This window comes from Pempheris klunzingeri, chromosome 8 (genome assembly GCF_042242105.1).
Source record: "Pempheris klunzingeri isolate RE-2024b chromosome 8, fPemKlu1.hap1, whole genome shotgun sequence".
Taxonomy (NCBI): Eukaryota; Metazoa; Chordata; class Actinopteri; order Acropomatiformes; family Pempheridae; genus Pempheris; species Pempheris klunzingeri.
In genome coordinates this window covers 11,523,481-11,551,361 of record NC_092019.1, presented here as the reverse complement: position 1 = coordinate 11,551,361, position 27,881 = coordinate 11,523,481, and the positions used below count along the sequence as shown (strand labels likewise).

The 27,881-nt window shown below is 39.4% G+C and overlaps 1 protein-coding gene across 2 annotated transcripts in view; it reads left to right on the top strand.

Moving 5' to 3' along the window:
* The window catches only part of cdkal1 (CDK5 regulatory subunit associated protein 1-like 1), a 227,002-nt gene that overhangs the window by 107,910 nt on the left and 91,211 nt on the right, over positions 1-27,881 (top strand). For both annotated transcript variants that reach the window (XM_070835216.1, XM_070835217.1), the window contains exon 9: positions 22,227-22,393. In XM_070835216.1, the coding sequence (XP_070691317.1) occupies positions 22,227-22,393 (167 nt within the window). The remainder of the gene's footprint in view (positions 1-22,226; positions 22,394-27,881) is intronic.

Genomic DNA, 27,881 nt, shown 5'->3' with positions numbered 1-27,881 from the left:
GGCAACAAGCCCGGTGCATTCTGGTTGTTGTAGGTTTCCTACCTTCTGAGTAAAAGTGAATACAACAACCCTTTTTCTCTCGTCATTTAGCACCAATTTCAAAAATATTTGCCGCTTTTTTTTTACTATATAGACAGCCCAGTTTTATAAAACGATCATCTTTCCAGCAGTGAAATACTTCTTTAATTTGCTCCTTTGCCTCTGTCCTCTTGTTTGACCTCTTTTCATTCTCTCCATAGGCTGGACAAAAAGACAACAGAGGGTGGTGTGTGTGCATGCATGTGTGTGTTTGTGCGCGTGTTCCTTCTTGTCCTGTGATTTAGTGCCAAGCTGGCAGCAGAGACTAGTGAATAGGGGGCCCCTTTCACACAAAGAGAGCATGGGATGCACACAAACACACACACGCACAACTCACAGTCAATGCCAGACTGCAGGCCACCAACTGCACACCTGGCATGCTGCTATTATGTCACCAGTGTGTGTGTATGTGTGTGTATATGTGTGTGTGTGTGTGTGATTGTGTAAGTCCAGCAGACACCATCTGCTCTGTCCTCTGTGAACTTGCGTCCACACCTCTCTCTCTCTCTCCCTACTCCACATATCAAAATATTTTAAAGCCTTTAATAAACCCTATACTTCCCCCTCCTTATTGCTATCTAACTTAGTGCTACTAAATGTTCTATATTCTGTTGTACTGCACAAAGTTGCTTTATACCTATAGCTGTTTACATAGTTTTACTGCTGTTTATTACAAGGTAAGAACTAACAGAGTGCTTCTGCTGCAAAGCATCATTTTACTACCCTGTGCTCTTTACTAGACTGTTCCTGTACTACTTTATATGTAATAGCCCTATACCAAATGTATGACTCTACGGTATACACAAGCTTTACCACAGTAAAGGAGAACTAGTACATCAAGCTATGTACTGAATAGTTACTCTTCAAATCATATTTTTCTATAGAGGTTACTTAATATTGTACCTAATTAATGTTGTGTGTTTTTCTGCTCACTGTAGAATAGGTAGTTTTACTTAGTACTTTCAGTGCACTGGAGTAAACTAAGGAGTTCAGCAAAAGCCACAAATGTATTATGGGAAGGCAATAGCATGGATGCATATGATTTAAATAAATGAAAACATCAGATTGTATTGTATTACAAAGTTTAAGTAGTTTTTTTGGTATACTGAAAGAAAGACAGTTAAGAGTCTTAATTTCAGTTTGTCTCTGTTAAACATCTCTATCCCCTTTTCTCACTTCCTTTCCTAACATACTTTTTTCTTCTTGTGGCCCCTGTTCTCCATCTGCTTTTTTTCCTTCTCTCTCACATGAGGGCTGTGTGTACTGCTAAATTTCCTTGCTGTGCAACCCCGTGTGGGGGAGGGGAGAGCAGCTCCACTTTGAGTCAATAGGTGGCAGTAGGACACTTAGATTCACACACAGACCATGTGCTCGGCTCACTGGCCTTGTTATTGTCTGTATGATTTTACACACACACTCACAGTCTTTCATACACACACCAAGAGTAGGCTTGTGCCTGTTAAAATGTTTAACTGCTGCAAGTCCTCTGACTCACATTTTGGCTTTTAGTTCTTCCTCCCAAAACGCCACTGTGTGTGTACGTGTGCGTGTGTGTTCCCTCTCCCAAGCTGTTTAGCACAAGGCTGCTCTGTTGTTTACATACCAACTTCCTCCTTGTTAGTCCGTGCGAGTCACAAAAGATAAAAAAAAATACATGACACCCTCTTCGTTGTTATTGTAGCCTTGTAAATATTTGTAACGACTGTTCACTTAAAGAAACAACTTAAAAATATTTTTGGGGTTTCCCCTTTCAATTCCCCTGTGACCTCTGTGTGTCTACCCAGATAAAATGCTATTAGATAAATAAGAAACAGAATAAAAATTTTGTACATTGTTACGTTATATTTGGTGAAGAGTGAGAGTCAGATGATGTATCATTCAGGTCAGAATTAATCTGCTCATTAAGGTATAAAGCAACCATTGCTTTCTCCATATGCCATGTTTTTGCCCCTTTTTTCTTTCCCTCATCATTCTTCTCCTCTCTTTCGACTCATCTGTTTCCCTTTCTCCTTTTCCTAACCCTTCCTTGTTCCGTCTTGTTGAGTCCTTGTTCCGGGCCCTTTTTCCTCTGTGTTTCTCTGTGTGAGCTAAAAAAAAATCTTTCATTCTCTCAGGTGGGATTTTGTTGGTGTTTTTATACAGTTTTTGTGACCATGAACAAGGTAGCCTTTGCTCTCAACCCTGACTGGTTCATAACCAGTCACTCTATTGTTGAAGATTGCTACATGACGACAAGCTTTTCTCCATAAGCCCCAATGAGTTATGATTCACACACGCACACGGAAAATAAAATAAAAAAGCTACAAGTGGCTCAAGTCCTTAAGTTTTTCTGCTTTGAAGTCTAGACTTGGAGCTCTGGAGGCAGGAGAAGGAGAGATTAATTGGGCCGTTTAATCTACAGAGTCCCTTGTTTGAACCCTTTCAGCTTTTTGGCAGTGTCACAAAACAAAGGCCCTTTAGATACCTGCAGGGATTAAAGTTTCTGCCATGTGGCATAGTTGTGTCATGTGGATTTCCGCAAAGACTGTTTCAGATCAGTAAATGGTAAAAGAAGGGTTTCAGTGGCCTATTGTAGCACAGTATCATGACGCTCTGAGTGTTTGCCTTGGCACCAAACACATCTAAAGTGCAGAATGCAGTTGTATCATCTCTTTGCAGATGGCTTTCCATCATTCATCCATCCATTCCATCATCTGAGCTGGATACCGAAGGCAAAGATTGCGCCTTTTCAGTCCAGTGACAATTGCTCGTCTGGCGTCCAGAGTTTCTGGCCTACAGGTCATGCAGCCTACTGAATATGCGCAGAAGTGTTCACCACATCATGCCTCTGGCCCAGCTGTGATGGTGATTGGCTTGTAATACATCAGTGACATCATTCAGCAAAAAAATTACTTTTTTCTGGGATTTGGAAAAGTTTTACAAAGATTAAACCCCCATGGTTCAAAAATATACAATACAAAGAGTAATAATTAACCATGTTAACAGCTGGAGGTGTCCCATCAGCAGTTTTACAGACATCTCCTTTATAATGGTGGTGTATGGGGAAAAAGCCTTTTCCCCATAAAGCCACAGCTATTTATTCTTTGCAATAACAAAAGAAATTGGAAGAAATGCTGAGCGACTGTCGGATATCCAGTTCTAAAAATACATCAATGTTTTCCGTTCATCCATGTCTCAGTAGCCCATTTTTCAGGTGTACAGAAGCCTACCTGCCTGCCTACATTTATCACAATCCAAACTAGTAACACTCACCATGTCCATCTTTACAGAACAACTAACCCTTATCAGGAATATGCAATAAAGTTGCATTATAGTTAACTTTATTCTTTATTAAAGCAGCATTTTCTGAAATTTTGGCTGCTTGAGTGCAGCAGAACAAGCTGTAAATACAATATTAACAAATTAACACCATATAAACTTGTTAGGCCAAATGTTTTGGCAAACGGTTGCCTATTTACACACTCAGCAGACACAAAGTAAAATTCACACTCCTTAGGAGTGTGCTTCTGGCCACCCAATGGATTTAAGTCCAATATTTTCTCTCCTTTTAACTCTGTTTTTTGTTTTCACAAACTCCCAAGGGAAATATCTGGCTATTAAGCTGTTAAATGCTTCACTCTGTATATCAGCACCAGTCACTAATGTGTCTGTCTGCTGCTAAGTGATGGGCAGGTGCCATACAAAACTTTTAGTTGAAAACAGCTGCCTGCTGCATCTGGAAAAAACGCTGATTAGATCAGTCAGAGTGACTCAAAAAATCCCCAAGTTGGGGAAAAAACAGAGCTGAAAGATGCTAAAATGCACGGTGTGCTTTCACAGCACACATAATCATTTGATCCATTGTTCATATGACAATATTGATTAGTGAAGCTTGAAGTTGACTGATTTCCACAATGGGCCACTGTTACTTTATGTCAGGTATGCAAGCTGCTTAAAAATTTTGATTGAACACCTTAATTTCTACTTTTTCTTTCTAGCCTCTAAGCATATAAGTATAAAAAGTCTGTCTTTTGAGTCCCCACGATACAAACATATTTAACAAATTTATAATTACATGTACATTTGGTTTAAAGACAGTTCAATGAATCCCTATAATAGTCAGACATGTAATCAAAAGCTGAACTCATTCTTTCTGTTCACAGTTTTCCGAAGTACTGGCCTCGAATCTTTTACCACACACACTCTTATGTACACATGTACACCCACTAAACACACACATCACAATTAATTGGCTATTTTACCTGTAATTAACTTGAACCTCACATCAATGTTGTGATCAACACAACTCATTACCCGTAAAAGAGAGAGGAATCAAAAGAGGGCGACTAATGAAAGCCTGAGGAGTGAAACTGAAAAGTGCCGGAAAGAGAATGAGAAGTAAACAGCAGTTGCACGCGGTTAAAAGATATCCTGATTAAGTCCCAATGTGTGGCCAAATCTTTATTTATTTATTTTACAGAAATGTAGTAACATTATTGAGTAATCTTGTTCCTTTGTTTTTTATGAGGATGGCCCCTTGGGAAGAGTTGAAGACAAAAATGGAAAGTTAAATGGATATTGAGATAATTTGCTCCTACTCAGTCTAAAACATTATGCAACTGTCCCACTTTTGCTGTGGTGTTTGTCTGTTTTCCTGTCTGAATCCATTCCATCACTTCACTCCCACTTGACTCTGCATGATGTTTCCATCCTTCTATCTTTTGCTTTTTCTTTCCCCACTCCGCGCGCTCTGCCTCTTTCATTATGGCTTCCCCTTCTTTGATCTTCTCTCCTTTCCAATCAATTCCATCTCCCTCGCATTCTCATATTTCCATTTGGGTCAAATCAATTTTCGTAGCCCCAACTCTTTCTGTGTACATCTCTCTAACTTAATCACCGTTCTGTCTTATCAGTCTCCTCTTAGTCTCTCACTAACATTTTCTCACATGCTTTCTCTCCCTTTCTGGCAAACTCAGTTTCTATGCATGACTCCTCTGTCCTTTATCAACATCTGTACCTACTTTTTTTTTTATCTTTCTCTCCCTTTGTTTGTTGTTTGATGTTGAGCCACTATTGGCTTATCTGCATTGAGATGGATAGATAAAAAACATTGCTTATGAAAAGGCTAAACCCCAGTTAATTCCTCAAGGCCCAACCCATCAGCACCTCATTTATCTCCCATTCAGCTGAAAGAACCCCAGCAGTAAAATGTTAGCCCTGCAGTTATTTGCATTTATTTATTCTTTACTTGCAAATTATTTTTTAATGATTTATAGTATGGTGAGGCTGTCTCATGATATGTTGAAATTATTCATTAATCATGATCTCTAGCTGTTTTAGTGCTGGTGAACTGACTGTGTGCCAGTCTCCCTATTGTAGGCTTTAGGGCACTAAAACACACAAACATTAAACATGTTTATACAGTTTATTCACTTATTTATTCACATTTTTACCTAATTGCTGCGACTGGCCCATGGGGGTAGTTAAACACAAACACAAAAGGGACGATTTAAAAGTGAGGGTAGACTTCACTTGTTCTGTTTTTGAAGGTATTGGGGCTTTAGCTAAGGAACAAGTTGGCTAGTGGTGCTGATGAGATGACCAAGTTGAGTTTGTGTTTCTCAAGTAAATCATTGTTTTAAAAGGCGTCTTATTTGGTTGGGTTGTTGAGCATCAGGATAGTGCGACAAGGATCAATACACCACATTCAAGCAGGTGAATGTGCCCCACATGGTACAATTTCCAGCCAGTTCTGATCTGGTAAAGAAAATACTTCCTTCTATAGTTGATCGTATTGATCGGATTGACCTGTGTCCAGTGTCCAGTGACCTGGTTATTGTGCTTCAACAGAGAGAGTGATCACCTCAGCTAGAGACACAATATTAACGGTACACGACAAAAAACAAGGAAACCAACTTCTGTTCCTATAAAAGACATTACAGCCAGTGGTGGTGGTTAGTAAGTCGTTTTCATACACACATGTTACAACATGTTCACAAATGATTGCTGTTGCCTTTTTTCAAATAAAAGTGCGACTATGCCTACACATCTATCTGCTTTTTTCTATTCATCAGACATTGACCTTCATCTAGGCCAGTTAGCTTAGTGCCAGCTCTATTCTTTATTGTTATTCTATAGACTAAAGACATGAATGAACAGTTTAGCGCACAGTAAAATGGAGTAAAATTCTGAATAGGGTGCCCATTGTCTATATATTGAGTAAGAAATAATTCTAAACATGACACCATTAATTAGAATCCAATGGTGAGATTCCCATAGATTCCCACCTCTGTATTTTTTTTTCTTTAATTACATGCCTGTCTCTGGATATTTATCCTACCGATTCTAGTCTTGATAACCAACAGGAATTTGAGAAATTATGAAAGAAACTAACATTTTGCGAATATCAGTGTGTAAATCTAGAAAAAGACAACCGTATCCTCGGAGTGTAATTTACAGCACTGTATGGTGTTTGTGCGTGTGTTTGTGCGTACTTTGTTGTGTGTGTTTGTCTCCCTGTGGTATATATTTTGATACCATCAGGGGGTCTCTTCACACCCCCTGCAGGAACCAGTTCTCACATAGTGGACCACCCGTGGCCACAGCCACGAGCCCCTGGTGTTTGGTGACATGAAAGGGCTACAGGGGGGACAGCTGATGCACACGCACATTCTCACACAAACACACACATCCATACACACACAGAGAAATGTTTTGCAAATGCTGGAATCTACTGAGCATGTCCTCTAGTAAATGTTCCCTCCAACTCTTTTAACTAAAACTCTGTCAGTGCTTCAGGTTGTACTTGGCATTGCCCCTGGACCAACAAGCTTTGTTTTGTCCAACTTCAGTCTAAAAATAATAATAATTCCCCATCACACCCGCACAACTAGATAAAACATGCACATTGAAATGCACATTTAATCTTCTTTATGTGTATGCGTATGTATATCTGTGAGTGACATGTTTCGGTTTGGAAATGATCTGTTTTGAAAAGGTTTGTGACTACACGGAAAGAATATAATTACTTTTCTTTGTGCACACAGCGTTATTTGGCAGATGGTAACAGACTGACGAGTTTTTTTTGCAGCCAAAGCCTTGTATCTCCCTCTTTCAAAAGCAATTTAGGAATTGAATGTGCTTTGCTTATCAAGTCTTGATCATATTACTTTTGCAACATCACAGTGTAATGGACAGCCAGCAACACCCAAGAATATTTTATACCTTTGAGTAAAACTTCTGAAATCCACTGATTTATGGCAAAATAATAAGCACACGTTCATCAGTTTATGATTATTGTTTTGCACTACAAGATAGTTGTAAAGTAAAGGACAAAAGTAATTTCCAACAGGTGTATTCTGTTTTGTTAGCATTATATTCTAAGGCAGTTTAGAAATTAATGTAGCAGGAAGTCTTATGTTGATTGAATTCAAGTTGTGAACTAGTAGTTAAAAAGTTTTGGTTTTAGTGTTTGTTTCTTAAGACCTGTGTTATTTGAATCTTACACTACAATCTGATCTGCATCCAGTGTGCCACCCAAATGCTAGTCCATACCCACTCATTGTGTATATTTTGTCTGCATCATCAGATGGCATGTTCCCGCACAATATGCAAATCAAGTAAGTGGGTGGGAACCAAACCAAGCAGGTGTTGCGTTACTGCGTGTGCTACTGCAAAGCCATATTTATTTTACTGTTGATGAAGAGAAAACTACCTTGCCGGGCCTAAGCTCAGGATGAGGAGCTTTATTTTCAATTGAAAAGTACAAATGTAGAATTTTGCAAATAACTTCAGTGTTCAACACTAACCTGACAAATTACACAAACAACTTCAGTGCAAACTTAATTACTATCTATTTTTGTTGTTTGCTGATCTATTGCAGATACTAAACTGTTATCATTTGCTGTAAACTGCAGTGAGCAGTGTCCAACTTTAGCGGGGAATAAACTGATGTACTGATTAGACTTTGGTGCTCAAAGGTCAAAACTCAAGCTCACTTTGATCTCACAAAACACATTTTTGGCCACAACTCAAGGATTTTTTTTTTGACGAATTTTCACACAAATGTCTGATTGAATGAAACGATGAAGGGATGACATTTTGTACACAAAAGGTCAACTTCACTGTGACCATAATTTTCTGGCCATTCAACGCCATCACTCGGAAACAGAGGGAGATTGTGACCATATTTTACATTTGGCTGAATATTGACTTGGTCTGGACAGACATGCATCTAAACTGGTTGGCAGACACACATAACTGTGAGGCAGTGATTGTAATTATTTAATATCTTAGAATATTAGATTGTAGAGTGTCGACTACGACGTGATTTGGAGTCAACAATGTTGTACTACATTAGGAATTTTCATTGACATGATGGATAACACTGAGAGGAGACTTCACAGATGGAGCAAAGCACGAGTAGTCAAACTGAAGGATATAGAGCCTGAAAAGAGAGAATACATGGCTGCAGTAGATGACAGAAAGATCAGACGAACATATGAAGAAAAGTAGTGTTGAGGGAAGTGTAACAGAAGGAAGAGCAACAAATCCATTGAAGTTTATTGAGAAGGAAAATTATAAGGGCATACTGAGGAAAAATAAAAATATGGAGCAAAAATGAATTTACTTTGTTTTGGTCCATATTTAGTCACAGAATAGAGGCGGACCCTCATTTAAGAGGAAATGAATAGTTTCCATCTACAAGGACGACATGTTAATGCACACACAAACTTGCTTCCACAGCTCGATACATGTTGGTACATGCCTGGTACATGTTAGGACATGTCTTGAACATGCCTCTTTCAGTCTGCTTCCCCTAGTATTGTGGCATTTAGCTTCAGTGAGCTCTGCACTGTGATGATCCTTTTAATTTCACTGAGTTTTGGGGCAATATCAATAATTTTTGAATTCTTTTTTCATTTTCTCCAACAAAGTATTGCAGTTTTGCAGTTGGAGCAGTTGTGTCTGTTTATATCCTGTATATTTTGCAAATGTGTGCATGTGTTTCAGTGCGTGCGTGTGACTGTGCCGACACTTTTCTTTCTAGCCGCAGTGAATGTCACTCCAGGTCTTCAGCTGAAGAAGCTGCTGAGTGTTTCTGCCTGACTGGACGGCCTGTCGCCACATCTGTCACTTTGCAGAAATCCCCATGCCTGATTCCCTTCGACCCCCATTGTGTGTGTGTGCGCGCCTGTGTGTGTATGTGTGTGTGTTAGGGGCAGAACTCTGCTTTGCTGTAAAGCACCTTGCCTAGTAGCTAGATATGTGTGTTAAGATGTCAGTGAATTACTTTGGTCTTTGGCTTTCAGCTTTCCTTCAGCAGTAGTAGCCTTAACTGTCATGAGAAACTCATCTGATACCGTCATGCACATACCTGCACTCAGTCAGTGCAAAAAGCTTCTTCATTCCTCTTCAAGGGAGGCTATTGTCCATCACCCTTGTTAATCTGCACACTTTTCTATACTCTTTATGCCACTCTGCCCTGAAGTGGCTATGAAGAATGTGTGAGAGGATGATGGTGCGTTCAAGTGTAGGTATCTGAGAGTGACAAACATTCCATTTATGGTGACCTATGTGTACGTGTATGCTTGCAGCTCACATAAATCAACTTGCTTTTGTAAGCTCTTAGCATTTTCTCTCATGCTGTTGCCCCTCTCTGGCGCTTTGGTAAGGAACTGTGCTGTATGTGTGGGTCTCTGCTCTCTGTGGAGAATTCCTTTGTGGCATAACTTGTGACCAAACCGGGTCCAAACATGAATGTGTATATTTATTCATGAGTGTTGAGGATATACTGTAATTCATCAATAATTGAGCTGCATTTGTAGCACTGTACATGCACTTTACATTCAAAATGAGACAACTTGGACTTAAGAACATCACTCGGGTCAGTGACATGACCAGAATTTATGTGTGTGTGTGTGTGTATATAACATGACCCCTCACCTGTTTTTGTAGCACCTATTTACTAATAAAGACATACTAGACATATGAAACTCTTTTAAAATACGCTAGGAAATTTAAAATATTTTTCAAATTTTGTAAAATGTACTAACTTGGAATAAAAATGCAGTAGTTCAGTCTTTAAAAAAGCTTGTTTAGTCTTTATCATTAAACATATTATTTAAAGTGCTTTATGTGACATTTGTTGATACTGCTTTTTAGTCATCAACCCACATAATTTCCTTTCAAGCTCCTGGAAGCAGAGGGATTTTCTTTCAATGTTTGGATGCCTGTTTGGGCTCCCCACACAGCATTTCATGACACATCTAATTCTTGGCTGCTTGGTTTTTGTTTCTGGTCAATTCCTAAGACAAGCAACACATTCCCTCCTCTTTTGTAGATCAGCTTTAATGACTGCTCTGTGTACTGTATCTAATTAAACAAAATGTGTGGCAGCTCCTCACGCAGTGTGCAGGACTTAATCCTAGTGTTTTGTAACTGATGACAATTGGATCTTTACAAGTGACCAGTGATCTTGTTTGTAACATCAAATGTGGGCTAAACTCCCAGCGGAAAGTGGCCTTGCTATGTGAAGGAGGTGAGGATTAAAACATATGAAAAGAGGAAAAGAGAGGTAGTGAGAGGGAGGATGGGCAGATTAGGATCAGTAGCCCTGAATATGGCCTATCTGTACCTCAGCTTGTTAGCTCGGTAAACAAACCACAGTCATTAGTCTCAAGCTTTAATTTAGAAAATATCCCATATGTTTACATAAAAATACTAATATTTACATAATAAGATAATGTTTACTGATCCACTGACTAAATTAACATGCGCACGCACACACACACACACACACATACTCAATCATATACTCACACATAGGCAGACTGCATTTAAAGTTTGCTTACAGTAACTCATTCCATTCCAAAAGCGTGTACACACACACACACACACACACACACACACACACACACACACACACACACACACACACACACACACACACACACACGCACGCTAAGTGAATTAACAAACACAAACATGATGCCTGCTGGTGGGTCATGAATATATTTGCATAAATACTGACCAGACATATTATTGTTTATCAAATTAGTGCCTGCACAAGCATGCGTGCACTCACACACCCACACACACATACAGCACGTATAGAAATTGGGTCAACAGCCTTGAATTAGAAAGAGTTAAACCTTATTATGTCTGATTAATAACACAACTGCAGTACTGTGTGTGTGTGTCCACTACCTTGACTTCTTTGACAGCTGATATTAACCATTACCACCTCAATGACTTTTTAATAGGATCTCATTTCCATATGTAATCTCAATGTTCAGATGTGTGTGTGTGTGTGTGTGTGTGTGTGTGCGTAAGGCCCTTTGTGCCTTGCAGTTCTTGGGGTCTCTGAAGCAAGCAGAAATGGGATCTGCCCCCTATAGCTTCCTTTGACTCCCCCCCCCCCCCCCCCCCCCCTCACACACTGTGTCTCAGCCTCCCAGTCCTCTAATCCACGCACCCCATCAGCCATTCATCCTCCTCTTGGCTTCAACTCATGTGCTTTTAATGACGTACAGTACATGTTCATTATCTTGATAGACGAACATTGGGTCATATCTCTAGACAGTGGGGGTAATCCCTGTTTGATAGATAACCCCCGCTTCACACAATTGCCTAATTCGCAATAACCCTATGTAAGATTTTTTTGTTTTCAAACATTTCAATAGTATTGAAAACATTTGACTAATGTGTAGATTGACATGTGACAATTTTAACAATCAGTTCATCTTTTAAGCCATTTAGCAAGTAAAATTGCCAAACATTTGCAGGTGACAGCCTTTCAAATGTGATGATTTGTTAGATTTTCTCTTTCAACTTTCAGGGGCCGTTGTTTTGGATAGCATACAATCGACTGATGATTTTGACCTGTTGTGACAGCTGCATCTTTTACTTCACTTTCCTGTTTAATTGCATTCATTGCTTGTTAAGTGACACTAATGAGAGCATTTCTCAATGAGTGCAGATAACAAGGCGTGTTGATTGCTAACAAAATCACTAGTAACATTAGTCTCATTCCTGAAAAAATCCTCCTGTATAAAGAGTTCTTGCTCAGTCCGTTTGTTATTCATTATTGTTTTGTAATGGCTATGCACAGGTAAAGTTGGACACCTCAGCTACTTCAGACTCCCTGACTCACACTATTTTAATAGCAGGCCTGCAATTAAATCTTCTTTAGGGCAAGGCCCTTTGGCCTTTTGATGAGTACCAATTTAAAAACAAATACAAATTGCGGCATTGTGGCTAAAACTTTAGCCACTAAGGCCAAAACCAACGCCATGATGCAATAACCAACAGATATTACATTGTAAGAAGACATAACAGTTTAGAATTATTGTTAAAAACATTGAACATTATGAATAAAGATATACAAACATTCAGCTGAATGTGAAAGACATTTCATATTATTCAAGATTACAATGTGTGAAAATGGCCTCTCTCTCTCTCTCTTGGTCTCTTTTGCTTGGTGTGTCTCATGTTTAGATTTTCTTCTGCCTCCTTTAATGATAATGGTACATAATAGATAATGTAGTTTATTTTCCGTGTTGGATGCTCAGTAATTAGAAGCCCTAGGTAATATCCTGGTACACTTTACACTTCACCCTTATTACGCACCATAAAATGAGAGGTAAATTAAATATTTAAAAAATATCCTTAGATGGTACAAGTGGAATCTGTATCTGTGCTTCAGCCACACAGGCAATTTTTCCTAACATTTGCTTCCAAAAAGGAATTATTAAATGAAAATGATTGTTATTGTTCCTTTTATTGGTATTCAGACTCAGGCTTCCATGAGCAGTTTCCGAGCTTTAGTAAGTTATTGTAGAGTTGTGTACAACACTGTAACTCCTCTGAGTTCACAGAAAGTACCAGTGGCTTTCAGCACTACGGACAGTTAAAGGGTTCTTTTGGGTACCTACTGATCCATTTTTTTCCTTATGTGCAGCAGTCCATCTGCTTTGGAAGCCTCATAAGAGGTTTCCTCTTTGACAGCAAGCACACACACACAGAAAAGATGAAAGAGAGGATGTAACTTCTTTCCCAATTATTCCCTATGCATTCATATACACACGCACCCCCCCATAAACACTCATATGTATATACATACAACACTTGGAGACCCTGTGCCAATTACTTTTGATATATCAATACAATATATCTGACCCATATATGCCTGCATTTTTCTTATGTATCACATAAATTGGATGCGCACATATGTAGACACACACAAGCTTTGATGTATCCAGACGTTCTATCTCATGCACAGGCGTGCACAGAAGGTCATGCCTGTAGTTCAAAACTATGTGAAAGTAGGTCAAAGCTGACATGCTGTTGTTTAAAGGGTTGTGTAGGTTGTTCATTAAAGCCATGCATATACATGCAGATCCACATGTGAGCATCCACGTGTGTATTCACATACACAAATGTGCATGCACATCCACATGTGTGCAGCGTGTAACATGTACCCAATAATGTGCATGCGCACATGCATGCATTTAGTGTAAACATGCCTGAGAGACAATATTTGCATATGCAAGTGTGTGTGTTGGGTTAATCCGCGATGATGCTACCTGCCAAGACAACCACGCGCCACATCAACAGTTGTTGCTCTAAATTAAGCTGTTTAATTACTGCAATTAAACTCTGTGTGTGGTGTTTGTGCATGAGTTATAGTGTCTAAATGTGTGAGAATTTGTGTGGAGGGGATTGAAGGAGGGCTTGTTTCTCTGTGTATATGTGTATTAATATGGACCTGCTTATCTCTTACATATTTATTTTCTGCTTGCCTATGAATCAAAGATTAACAAAGATCAAGAACTACTATTGGTGAGAGCTGTTGAATACAGACCTAAAGAAAAATGGTAAGCGTCTTTGAAGAATTTCTTCATATTGGACAAGCTGTGATTATTCTTTCATGTCAGCTAATGTTAGTCACGCAGGAGTGGATAGTATTCACAGAGTGAAAAGTAAATCTGCATCTGAGAGGCCAAACGCTGTGAGTATCTCACAGCAGTGTGACTTGAGAACTATCAAATGAAGTAAATAAAGTTATATAGGGTTGTTTCCTATTTAAGTTGGGATTAAGGAGGGTTTAATTAAATCAATACAATAATTATTTAGTGTGTATACCTTTTGAATTTTTAAATGCTTTTCCTGTTGACATTTAGAATAAGGACTAGCAGACAATGATTCTTTGCTATATCAAAAAAATGACTACCACATACGGACGCTCACATTTCTCTTTCCTCCAAATTCATTATTTCATTTCTCAAGTCACTGTTGTTGACATCTGCCCCAGAATTTTTTTAGCGTCAAGTGGTGGATGGGAGGCAGACAGCCAGAGGGGATTGGCTAATGGGGGAGGACATGGGCGGGACTTATTTGATTGAAGGTCAGTCAGGCCTTCCAGACACTGTACAAAACTGTTACATGGTTTAGATGGTGTGTGTGTGTGTGTGTGTGTGTGGGGGGGGGGGGGGGGTCTTGAAAAGGCTTTGGTTTAAATTAATGTAGTGTTCATAAAGCCCAGTGTAGACTGTGTGTGTGTGTTGTCTGTTGGGAGGCGGAATACACATCCCTTCAAGAGTGTCTTAATTTGTTGTCTGGTACATATTCATGTTGACCAAATGAGTTGATAATTCTAAGCAACAGATAATTTATGCATGTGTCTATGTTTAGCACATTAGAAGGGTATGTGTTGACACGTGTGAGGTCATGTTTCATGTAGATATATTATTTTTAAGAAAGTACTTTGAAACTGAACACTGGCTTGTAGTAAGCAGTGCAGGCTACACAACAGTTAATGCTGTCTGTTGTAGTATTAAGCATTTTTTTAAGCAAAGTCTTGTTTTCTAGTGACTGATGATTTTCTCATTTACTGAGTTTTTTTTATCATATCCCAAGCTATACATACATATCCAACTGTTGCTGGAATTGTTTATGCCCCCATAACCTGACAACAAATCCATCAGTTATTAAACTTTGTTGTTCTTTTTTCCATGGTATAAATTAGGGTTATGCTGAAGAAAGAATTGGATGATTAGCAATGTAGCGAGTCGACACATAATTCTCCATTAAATGTACTCTGAAGCGAATATGGCTTTTTGGGCAAGCATTTGTGCTACAATGAAGGACACTCATAGATAATAGAAACATGAAGAAATCTATAGATGTCTTGTTTATCTATCAGTAAATGTGACCTCATAAATGACCACATTTAGTTTGTTGGTATGAATCCAATGTGAAAACACTCCATATACGTGGTAATATCATAGATGTGTGTTTGTGTGTGCATAATTATATCGTGCCTAATTATTAGTCTCCATGGGACCCAACAAGGGAAGTATCCCTTTATTATCATCATCAGTGTATGATAGTGTAGAATGTGTGCATATAAATATGTATATATGTTAATGATACAGTGTATGGACAAAGTCAAAAGTAAGTACATTAATGTAAGTGCACAACATATTTAATGTGAATCTCATAAGTCATTGAGTCAAAGTGAATATGATCTAAGCTGTTATTCCTGCACATCAGGTCATGCACATTCTGATTGGTTGCCGGCAGGTAATGTTTAATAGATTACAGATTGTATGCACATAAAGATTATCCTATTAAACTGCATTAAATCCTTATTTTCCACGACATAATGCAACACATAGCTAAGCATGTTGTATATGTTAAGCTTCCATGATGCATAAGGGGGGGTCGTGTGTGTGTGCTTATGTTGTAAGGTATATTAGCCCAAGGGCAGACAAGATAGACATATATCCAGGCTAAGAGACTGTCACATTAGTGACAGTGTATCAAAGTGTATAAAAACATATTTTCTTTTTATTTAGATCTCTCTCACACTCTCTTTCACACCCTCGTATCTGCTGTAACATGCTAAGCCATGTGTTGACTTTCTATGGAAAATATGGGTTTAATGCAGTTTAATAGGATCATCTAATCTATAATCTGTTAAACATTATAGCATGTGGCAGCCAATCAAAATGTAGATCACGCCAAAGAGATTAAGATAAGTAGGAATACTCATATGTGTAGGGCAGAGATAGAGGGGTAACTTGCCCCGCGTGTATTCATGTAAATAATCTGCGTACAGTAAAGACTTAAAAACACATGCGTTTTGTAAACATGCACCTACATATGATAGTGTATTTTTTGGGTGTACACACATACAAGATGGAGTTGTGTGAAGTTGGCCATAAAAAGTGCATAAAACATGGTAGAGCTACTGCCCTTGTCTGTGAAACTGTAAAATGTAAGGGGATGCCACTAATTTACATGAGGGACAAAGCCTGGTTACACAAACAGTCTCAGAACAAGCAGCTTCCAACACAAACACATTAGACATGGGCAAGAGACCAAAATGATCAAATGTGTAGTGTGTCGATGATGATGATGCTTCTTGCTTGTAAAGGAGGCAATGGTGGTAATTTGGTAGAGTATCTGAGCAGACACAAGACTCAGCATGAGTGTATTTCCACCAATAGAAATGTTCTTTTGAAATTGAACGTTGTCATATTAATTCCTGCTGCCGCCGTAATTTTACACTTTGTTTGTAACAATGGAACAAACATCCTGGGTAATACCCAGTCAGCTTGACTGTTTTTATGTATGTGTATGTATGTATGTGCTATTGAAAGAATCAGAGCCAAAATGTACCAACTAATAGAAACAAGCGTGACATGAAAATGGGTGGTCATGTTGTGCCGCTTGTGTGTCTCATTTATGATTTAAGACCCTTTTACCGTTTCCACAGTGGCTTTTACTAAAGCTCCCAATCACCTGAATCAATTGGTTCTGTCACGCTTCTTCAAAGCAACCACTTCAAAGCCCTCATCTCTTTTCTCCTCCCACTCTTCCCATCCTTTTATCCAAAGGCGGAGCAGGGGCACAACAAGGACTTCTATATGTAAACAGTATAATGTTATATAGAGGTATGCTGCAATATGTGCTAGTGTGATTTTAAGCGTGCCTGAACTGTAGATCGACGCAGAATTGACCTCACAAAGCAGACATCCTTTCAAATTTATATTTGAAACCATTCGATTTTAGCTTCCTGTTTGATTGAATTCAGGTCTTAATATGGACACAACTAGGAAATAAACATTTGAAGATGTTTTACTCCTTGATGAGATTTCCTTAATCCCAAATAAATGGATTAGTTGACAAATCGAACATAAGCCAAAGCCACCAGTTTTCTTCAATACTGAATTTGTCCCAGACCAGACATATTCTCCCCCTCTCATCATGTCCTGGGTTTGGGCAGGGTTTGCTTTTGTTTTTTTGTGTATGGTTTTTGTTTGTTTGTTGTTTTACCTGAATTCATTATGTGGACAGGCACAGAAAAGGCCAACAGATCCAATACACTTACAGTTCTGTTTTCGGTTCAGGCTGGTGGGCCTGCTTAGGAAAACCCATGGGCACATACACATATACAGAAGCACACACACACACAGACAGCAAACAAGTATTTGGCAGTGAGTTGGAGTGGTGATTGTTTGATATGTATACAGCATTTGTCAGACATGCTGATGGTGTTTTTGTTGGACAAAGAGAAATGCAGCTTAGACATGCACACAGCTGTTTCCTCTTGTGCGTGTGCTCGCTCTCACTCTGTCTCCCTCTCTAACTGTAGCTCCACCCCTGAAAGCTCAAACCCCAAACAGCGCAGGTCCTGATCTTTATTTTCATCAGTAGTATCTTCCTGTCCTGCCCTCTTTCCATTTGCTGTTTTGTTCACTTCTCCCTGGTTGCACTGCTGTGTCAGAGTTCAGTGAATGTTAATAGCTTTTAGGAAAAGTGTCCTGCTCCCCACCCTTGTTTATAACTGTTCTGACATCATCATCATCATCATGATCACTACATTGCAAGATGACATGGAAAAGGGCTTTGTAATAACATACACAGGCTGAAGCAGAATAGAAATGTGCCAGTTTTATTTCAATAGATATAACTTGAAATTTTCCGATTAATAACAATAACGTTAAAATATCTTGAATATTAACATTATATTGACATGTAAATTCATAGTTAGTTGTGTCCCTTTGACATCAGGTTCAGAGGTCTGGCTCACCTAGAACAGCACATCTTATACTCTGTCTTGCTTGCTCAAGGAAACTTCTGCAGGACACATACTCCCTACGTGTTAGACCACCTTGAACTAAAAATGTTTACAAATTGAAAATGTTTGGTTGTCATATGGTGTCAGTTTCACAATTTGGCTTTCTATGTTGGTTTTAAAGAACTTCATGCTCACAATTGCAGATTGTATTCTAAGTAGCTGTTCATTTTTAAATTTACAGATTTTCTCTCAGCAAAATGGTGAGTTTTTTATAATAATCTCGATATGCCTGACACAGACAAATTTCAGGCCTGCACCACCACGGCCTGTCTCTCCACTACACACATACCAGAAACCAGAGGATGCAGCTGTGTAATGTGTATCAGAGCAGATAGAGAAGGGAGAGCAAGCTAATATTTCCTGACCAAACGGCCACCTTTTCTGTATCTTTGGCCAGCAATAACACCATTGGCACACCTAATACAAAAGGGACTGAGCAGGAGGTCAAAGGGGCAAATTACTGGGCAGGTTATGGAGTCTGTCTGGCGATTTATGTATGAATGTGGCCTTGAGTAAATATCTGGGACTTTTCCAAAGCATTGCCCTGTTCAAAATATGATTAACACCGAAATCAGAAGAGGTATTTAATAGCAAACAATACGAAAGATTACTACCTTCCCAGCATTATGTCCGTGGAATCACAGGAATGTTGTTTTGGAAGGAACCAGTTTAGCTCCTAGGCCAATTTAGTGCAGATCTGGCCCTGTATTAAGAGACCACTTGTCCATTATTATTCTGGGACAGAGCTGTGATGTAAAAGGTGATGCTGCTGGTGTAGTTGGTGTGGGAATACATTCACTCTTGGGATGCAGATGATGCGGGCAAGGGTTAGACATTGGCAGTGGGATTGGTATAACTCAGCCCAAACAAGCTGACAATAGCTGCCCTGGGAATTTGCTCTCAGCACCTTCCCTCAGGCTAAAAGGACGAAAAATGTCACACAGATCATGTTGAAAAAGTAGTGCAGCAAATCAGCCATGGTATTAACATTGCGGAATAGAGATACTCTTTCATTAGTAATCAATTGTAGCTGATGATAACATGTCTTAGGGGCTTGACCTCCAGGTCCTCCATTGAAGCTCTTTGGTGGCCAATATTAAACAGTTGCCTTTCATCTATGTCTGTGAAGGAAGACATTGCTACAACAGTGCCTGCATTCTAAGTATAATAAATTGAATGAGCTAATAAAGGATAAAGGGCATTTAATGAACTAGGCTATTACTGAGTATTGGTCCAAGGTGAACTGTGCCTTTGATTAACTGCATACTGATGCAAACGAGCATCATATCCTGAATGCATTATTGTAATGTGTGTGTATTGTGTATTGTAAAGTGTGTTAGCCTTTAGTTCTGATCATGTGTGATTGATGGATGTTTTTGATGGTATTTTTCGACATGGCTGGCTCCAGAAGTCATTAGTGCCTCTTAATGTCAATGATGATGAGCCTTGGAAACTCTTTCACTCCGGACAATTATACAGTCATCATCTTCAATCTATTTGGCCTATGCATGCCTTTAAACACACAGTTCTCTCTCTCTCTCTCTCTCTCTCTGTCTCTTCTGCTCTCACTCTCTCTGTCTCACACACACACACATACAAACTGTCCAATTAGCAAAACACCATCTTTATTCTCTGAATGACCACATGCATCTTTCTGTCTGTCTCTGCACAGCTAATGATAATGATGTTTGTGTGGTCTTCTGTGTGTCTGTGTGTACTGGAGCCTGTGCCCCAGCAATTGAAAATGCAGTTTTTTGTGCCTGCATGATACGATATGTCTTAACACATAGCTTAAGCAGACACTCAGCCATTGCCAGACCTTCAGCCAAATGACAGATCATTAAGCTCTAGCAGTGAGCATTACTCTAATTTAGCATGAAGCCAGTAGATTGTCCCCTCTTGGTGTATATGACCTTCACATTCCTGGAATGCATGTATAGAAGATGGGTATTTTTAATACTTGTCAGTGATTGTGAGCTGGGTTCTACCAAAGCCTTGAGGCATTTAGGCAATGATAACAAGAGACTCCTTAAGGTAATGAAATAATAATACTTGAGAGAAGCGGCTGTGGTGGTGAGGGCTGGGCAATGTGGGCAAACCATGCCCAAACCGATAATTTTCAAAAAAGTAGACCAGAGGATGTGCTCCAATTATTGATTATACATGTGCTTTGTGGATTTGAAAAAGGCCTATGACTGTGTCTCTCGGCAAAACTTGTGGTGGGTAGTGACTGTGGGAGTATGGGGTACCGGGTTCGTTGCTACGAGCCATTTGGCCCCTGTATAACCAAAGTGAGAGCTGTGTCCGCATTTTTGGCACAAAGTCAAGCACGTTCTCAGTGGGTGTTTGACTCTGCCAAGGCTGTCCCTTGTCACCGATCCCATTTGTGGTATTCATGGGCAGGATCTCAAGGCTCAGCCGAGGTGAGGAGAGCGCCTGGTCTGGAGACCACAGAATTACATTTCTGCTTTTTGCAGACAATGTGGTTCTGTTGGCTTCCTCAGACCGTGACCTTCAGCATACGATTGGGCGGTTTGCAGCTGAGTGTGAAGCGGTCAGGATGAAAGTCAGCACCTCCAAGTCTGAGGCCATGGTTCTCTGCCAGAAAACTGTTGCTACTGTTCACAAGTGAGGGTAAAATGGAACGCAAGACGGACAGACAGATTGGTGTGGTGTCAGCAGTAATGCAAGTGCTGTATCGGTCCATCGTGGTGAAAAGGGAACTGATCCGGGAAGCAAAGCTCTCGATTTACCAGTGGATCTAAGTTCCAACCCTCACCTATGCTCATGAACTCTGGGTAATGACCGAAAGAACGGGATTGTGAATACAAGCGGCTGAAATGAGTTTCCTCCGTAGGGTGTCAGCTCAGCCTCAGAGATAAGGTGAGGAGCTCGGCCATCCGGGAGAGGCTCGGAGTAGAGCCGCTGCTCCCTCATTGAAAGGAGCCAGTTGAGGTGGTTTGGGCATCTAGTCAGGATGCCTCCTGGGTGCCTCCCTATGGAGGTTTACCAGGCACGTCCCACTAGGAGGAGACCCCGGGGAAGACCCAGAACTTGCTGGCAGGATTACATTTCTCATCTGGCCTGGGAATGCCTCGGGAAAGCCTTGGGATCCCCGAGCTCCAGGAGGAGCTGGAAAGCGTTGCTCGGGAGAACGATGTCTGGAGTGCTCTGCTTGACCTGTTGCAACCGTGACCCGACCCCAGATAAGCGGAAGATGATGGATGGATGGATGAAGAAATACCAGTTCATTATCATTTAATTAATTTCTTTCAATATTCCAGTAATTGTAAAAATTGTAAAAAAAAAATGTAATCATCAATCAGTCTTTATACTGTACAAGATACAAGTTAGCTTTTATAGGAGCATAGAGCATTTTACTGTTCACTGTAACCATTTATGTGGTCCAAAGTCAGGGAACTATATAACAGTAAAAGTGCATTCACTGCCGGCAGTAGGTTAGGTTACTTGGCTTAAAGGAATATAAATGTGGGATTCCATCAAATGTAATAATAACTAATGTCTCAATAATTAAGTACTTTTGGGGTATCATCATAAGACATGCAGTATATGTATGTGTATGTACAGTATGTGTGAAGAAGCCCTTTGTGAGCTAGCCTTTGGGCAGCCATTCAAAAGCAGGTTTGAATTATGTGAGTGCTGTATTCTCTAATTAAAATAAGCTGATCACAACAACTACCCAGTGTCATCTCTTCCAAACAAATTACTTGTTACCAGAAACATTGAAAGCATCTATACTGTTAGTCCAGTTACCTATTGATACACTGGATAGTTTGGTGTTTTTGTTCTTTTAAAAACCAATCTGTATGGAAAGTCGTAAAATAATTATTGGACAGCAACATTGATATGTCACATTAACTGATAAACAAGATTGGTGAAACTACAGTGCAGTTACATGAGAATAATCATGTGTGCAAAGTTGAAATTTTGGGAACAAACCAATCTACATTAGTTATTAAGCATGTTTAACCCTTGTTTTTGTCCGTATGTGTCTTTCCAGAGGGAGTCTGTGAAATCTGGCTGACCAGTGAGGACACAGGAGCTTACGGTAGAGACATAGGGACAGATCTACCCACGTTGCTGTGGAGATTGGTGGGGGAGATTCCTGAAGGAGCCATGCTGAGGCTGGGTATGACCAACCCACCATATATCCTGGAGCATCTAGAGGTATGCACAGTACACCGTCACCCATTTCACCCAGAATTCCTATCAAAGATTATTATACATCATTGGCAAATAAAATACTTACACACCTACCTTTTCTTTCTCCGTTTTGTATTTGTCCCTTTTGTCTCCTGTGATATCCCTTTCTCTGAAAAAATAACGCATTGTGAACAGATTTAATAAACTAAATGTCTTTCTGTTTTGCTTACCAAGCAGTTTAGCTGCAGTGCGCTTACTTCATTCATTAGTGCAGTTCATTCTCCTCTCTGCCTAATGAGTCAATTAAGGACCATTGTGTCCTCTTTAGCAACCTCATTTTATCAGTCATTATTGTCTTCCCTAATGGAACAATGGACATTGTTATCCCTTCTCTCTTTCGCTTTCTACCCCTTTCTCTTTTTGCATGTCTGTCTCTGTCTGTGCGTTTTTTATCATTTAAATGAGATTTTTTTTAAATAACAGTTTCTGGAAATGTTAGGTTAACAACGTATTATAACATGTTATCACCATTTTCCACCATCAATGGACAATAGACAGACAACAAGTCAACTTGGAGAGGAAGAGAAAACTGAATAGTAGAAGAGTGCTCTGGATAAAGATGAGATATGTACTGAAAAGTCCCTTCATTTCACCAAATTATTTGGATAGATAAAATAGGAGGCCTAAGAAACTTTAACATTTTGTTTTATAGTAAATCCAGTCGATTGTTGTCGAAATCAAGCAAGTCTAGACAGCAGGACGTGACTAGGCTATCCTCCATGCGTTTTCACCATTTGTGTCACTATCAATGCTGTGCCATTGGTCTATTTATTGGATGTATGTGGATGTGTTTGTGTGCGTTTGAAAAAGAGAATATAATGTTTTAGGTAGCACTTTTAGCACACCATGGTGTTACCTACAAAATGACCTGATTTTCCAGGTGGTCAAAGATTTTGGTGTACTTACAATGTATACACATGACTTGACAATATTTTTTGAATATAAAAACAATACTCCATCCATACGTCCACCCCATTAAAGACTAAAATGCCATATTGATGTCAACTAAGCCAAAATGGCTGTAATTCTTCATTCCACAATTCTTAAAACAAATTAGGAATAACTGTAGGATGAGTAGATGTACATGGAAACAAACTTTGTGGTGATAAAAATACCCAGACTTCAGTGTTCATAGCTGCAAACTGTTTGCCCTTTGGTTAAATTCACTGTTTTGAATTGAAAATACGGCAGCCTTGTGAAGATCTGAATAGCTTTTTATTTGTGAAAGTTGGTCTGAGCTCTGCCAAGGCATACACATAGCACTTATGGCAGGACCCTGCTTAACCTCATGTTTGTAATGACAGTTTTTTATGTTGTTGTAACTTGAAATTTTGTGGTTTAGAGTAATATAACTTTGTCCAACATGAGCTTAAATGGTTACAAATGTACACCCTTAAATACTGCGAGAGCCCTCTGTCCCAGCAGCCATGAGACGCCACTGTCAGATTCTCTGTTTGATTCTCAAACTGGAAGTCTGGCGGAGCTTTACAATAGGAGCACATTTATGGTCACCTAAGAGGCTCAATGTGTGGATACCTGGGCTAGCAGCTCTACTATGAGAGGCTCTCCTGTGTGTGTCTGTAGGGGAGTGTCAGTACATAGTTGCAGCCACTCTGTCCATAAATATCTTTGTGGTAGTGATGTCGTAACTTAAGAGGGTAAAAAGAAGAGAAGTGAATGTGAAATTGAATAGTGAGATGTTGGGTTAAAGTAATGAAGACAGAAGTTTCTGCTTTATTTGTCAACACTCTTTTAAACTCTTTTAAACCATATGTTACCATAGTTTTAACCTCTTTTAGCATTTCCAGCCTCATCCCTGGAGAAATAATAAGAAAAATAGGAGGTCTAAGAAAGAGGGCTGAAATAGGGTGAAGGTAACCTAGAAAACTAAACTGAAACAAAACCTTTGAGCAAAAAAAAAAAACCCAGTGAAGTTCACAACAGATATACTTTTGAACAAATCAAGGGAGACTGGAGATCATAGATGAATGAAATGAGGACAGAAATGAAAAAAATGGGGATGAAGGCCCGGGGATAGAGATGAGGGGTAAAAAGGAGTGGAAAAGTGCTGTGGGAAGCAGCAATGGAGGTTGTAATTAACCAGGGGTTAATGGAGGTGGCTAATTGTCCCCCACATGTATAGGTAGGCTTTCTGCTTGGCTACATTACAATTAAAAAACCACCCTCCTAATGATAGGGAATAACAATTAACTGATAATTAGAAATATACTAGGACGACACACTAGCTTGGCCTGTGTGTGTGTATGTTAGGAATCATTTCATATGCTACCAGCCCTTTTATTGTTAACGTCCATGCATTGAATTGAATTATATCTTTTTTGCTTTAATTCCTCAGTCAATTAACCTACATAAGGAAAGATAAGGGTGCTCTTCTTTAAGTTATCATTGTCTTTTGTTGCTCCTGTCCCCCATTTACCCTTTATCCACTCCCCTCTTCACATCTCCATCCCCCCACCGCAACTTTCCCTTTTCTCTTTCTAGTCCCACTTATAAACTTTTTATATATTGTCAGCGACCGTGAGCCCAACACCTAACAGAGAAACTTGCCAAAAATTTTGAAATTCAGTGAAAAAATTCTTGGTTTTGTTCCCCCTCTTCCAGTCCTTTTTTCCTTTTCAGTTTCTTCCTCTTTGAGCTTTTTCTGACTCCTTTTACTCTGATTTCTCATTCCAGCTCTCTTTGTAATTCTGCATATTTTCCTTCTCATATTCATCACTGTATTAGTGTTTTCATCTTCCCTACTTTCAAACTCTTGTTTTTCTCCTCCTGATCACTCTTCCATCACGACTTCCTGTGTGTCCTTTTCCGATTTCTCTCATGATGTTGGTAATCACAGCAGTAACAAAGGTGTGATGATGATGAAAGCCAAATCTCCGAAGTAGATTTATCCTGCGTCGTCAGTATAGGCCAAATTATAACCCGCTGTCTTTTCTTTTAAAGAACACCAGTGCTTGTATAACAGCTTCATGTCAAGTGGCTGTGATTGAAAATGAAAAGGTCAAGTAACCTCTCCACTTCCCCCTAAAAGATCACCTCCTATCACACATACTCACTCAGATCAACGCTTTTGCACCTTCTCCCTCTATCACAAAAGAACACACAATTTCTTCCTATGTGCAGCCTGTTTTTCCTGACAGATATAGACAGCCTCATAGCACCATTTGCTGATTGGAGCAGTTAAAGGCCCAATCGCCTCTCATGGGCCACTTGTCTCTGGCATTTTAGTTGATTGCATTGTTCCGTTAGTAGACATTTTTACCTGAGTAGTTGCAAGTAAAATTGTCTCTAACAGTGGTATTTTTTTTTCTTCACTTGCCTTTTTTCACTTCAGACTTTTTAGTTTTAAAACTCCATCCATCCATCCGCCTGTCAATAAATTGCTAAGCAGCCATCAAAAGTGCAACATTAAGTCATCTGGTCATAAGGTGTGTGTTTGGGTATGTGTGTGTGCATATAGATACCTGTGCATGTGTGAGCCTGAGTGTGTGACTGAATCCAGCATGCTAGCAGACTCAGTAAATGAGGTGTGAAAGTAGCCTCCTCGTACGTAGCAATCAGACAGGCTGAGATGAATGAAATAGCAGTTGTCCATTAAGCATCCTCGACAGAGCTCATCTCACTTTGACTAGAGATACATCTGATGCGCTGTTCACACTCCCTCTACAGTTGCCTCTGTGAAACAGTAGTGTGATACTGTCATGGTGCAAGTAAAGAGTGCTTTCACCTAACATTTTGCTCAGCTTTATTCCCTTAAAATGCTTAAAATAGGATCTTATAAATACGGACAGAGAAACAAAAAATTACATCACTCCCTGGCTCCTGTTAGTTGGTTCCCATCCAGCTGCAAAGAACATTTTAAGCAAACTTAAAATGTAATTTTGGAAAAACAAATACTCACATATAAAGGCAAATTATTGTTTTGTATCACATATGTATATACAATATGTCTAAATAACAATGTATCTAAATAAATAAACAAATAAATGAATGATAACAGGTCAAGCTTCTTCTCAAGCGTCAGATGGTTTTGGTTTTGACCATGTAGAGTCTTAAACATAGAAGAAGGGGATATGTTCTGACTATATGACGTGGGACGGAGCAGAATCTGTTGTTTGTTTTTATCTTTTAATTTTTTTCATGGAGACATTTGCTTTCAGGAGACTATAAAAGATTTGTTAATGTTCTCAGTTCGATGGAGGGCCTTGGAAGTGAAAATTTGATCCTCGTGCGCTGATATTTTTCATACCCCAGCCACACGATTTCACACACATGAATACACACACACGCCCTGAAACATACCCACATACATCTCTCACCTTCACACTCAGATGTGCACACAGCTGTATGGACACACAGTAAGACACACTCTCTCAAACCATTTTCATTTTAATGAAGCCTTTGGGAGCCACTTCACATTAGAGGCCTAATGTAGCATTGTGTGAGGGACCTGGCACCAAATTAATGCTCGCAGTAAAGCTATTCTGATATGCCTGTAAATTAAGAGTCCTGACTCACTGCAGTGAATTATGTTTTCTGAATTGCTGCGGTGAGAAAGATTTCATCATTTAGATGCTGGCTTCCCATTTAAAACCGATCTTTGTTGTGCCTTTTGTTGTGGCTTCACATACTTATTTTTAAAGGGCAAAAAGAATTAAGGACAGGATTAAACTGATTCTTTTGTAATTTGTTCATGTAATCCACAGCCGCAACAAACTTTTTATTTATCATGCATTTTGGTTTTTGTGCACTTCTGGTTGGCTGTCACGACTTAAGCAATCGGTATGGAAAAAAACCAAACATGCTCAACAAAAATTGGTGTTTTTCTTCCAGCTGACAACAGTCAGATGATACACACAGTACAGTTCAGTGTGACATTCAAACCATACACATGCACTTAAATTCCCTTTTACCGTGGAATACATAGATTGTATAAACACTGTATAAAGTGCTGCAGGGTTGTTATACCCTCTGGGGAAAATCAAGTGCAGCCTGAAATGTTTAATACCATTGGGAGCTCAGTTTCTCTATCTGCTCCTGAGTACAGTTCCCACTAACATGTGTGTTTGTGTATGCTAGTGCACACACATGGGAACCTGTCTTATTATCCTGGGAATGGCTTGTAGAATCATTTTCTGTACAGACTCCCGTGGGTGAACCCCCTGAATTCTCTGTTGTGTGAGGGTTTGTGTATATGTCTGTGAACCCAGTTAGGTGCTACTTATTCTGGGTTTGCTTCAGAACGTTCACTTGAACCAGACTGTAAACCTCTCTGTCTGTGTTGGCACTCTGGGGAATCCCGCTTTATTTGTGTGCATCATTATAATGCAATTATAATCCAATAAATCCTTATTCCATACTATATACAAATATGATAAAGCATACGGTATATACTAATACTGACAATGCACTAATTTAGAAGTTAGTGTAATAT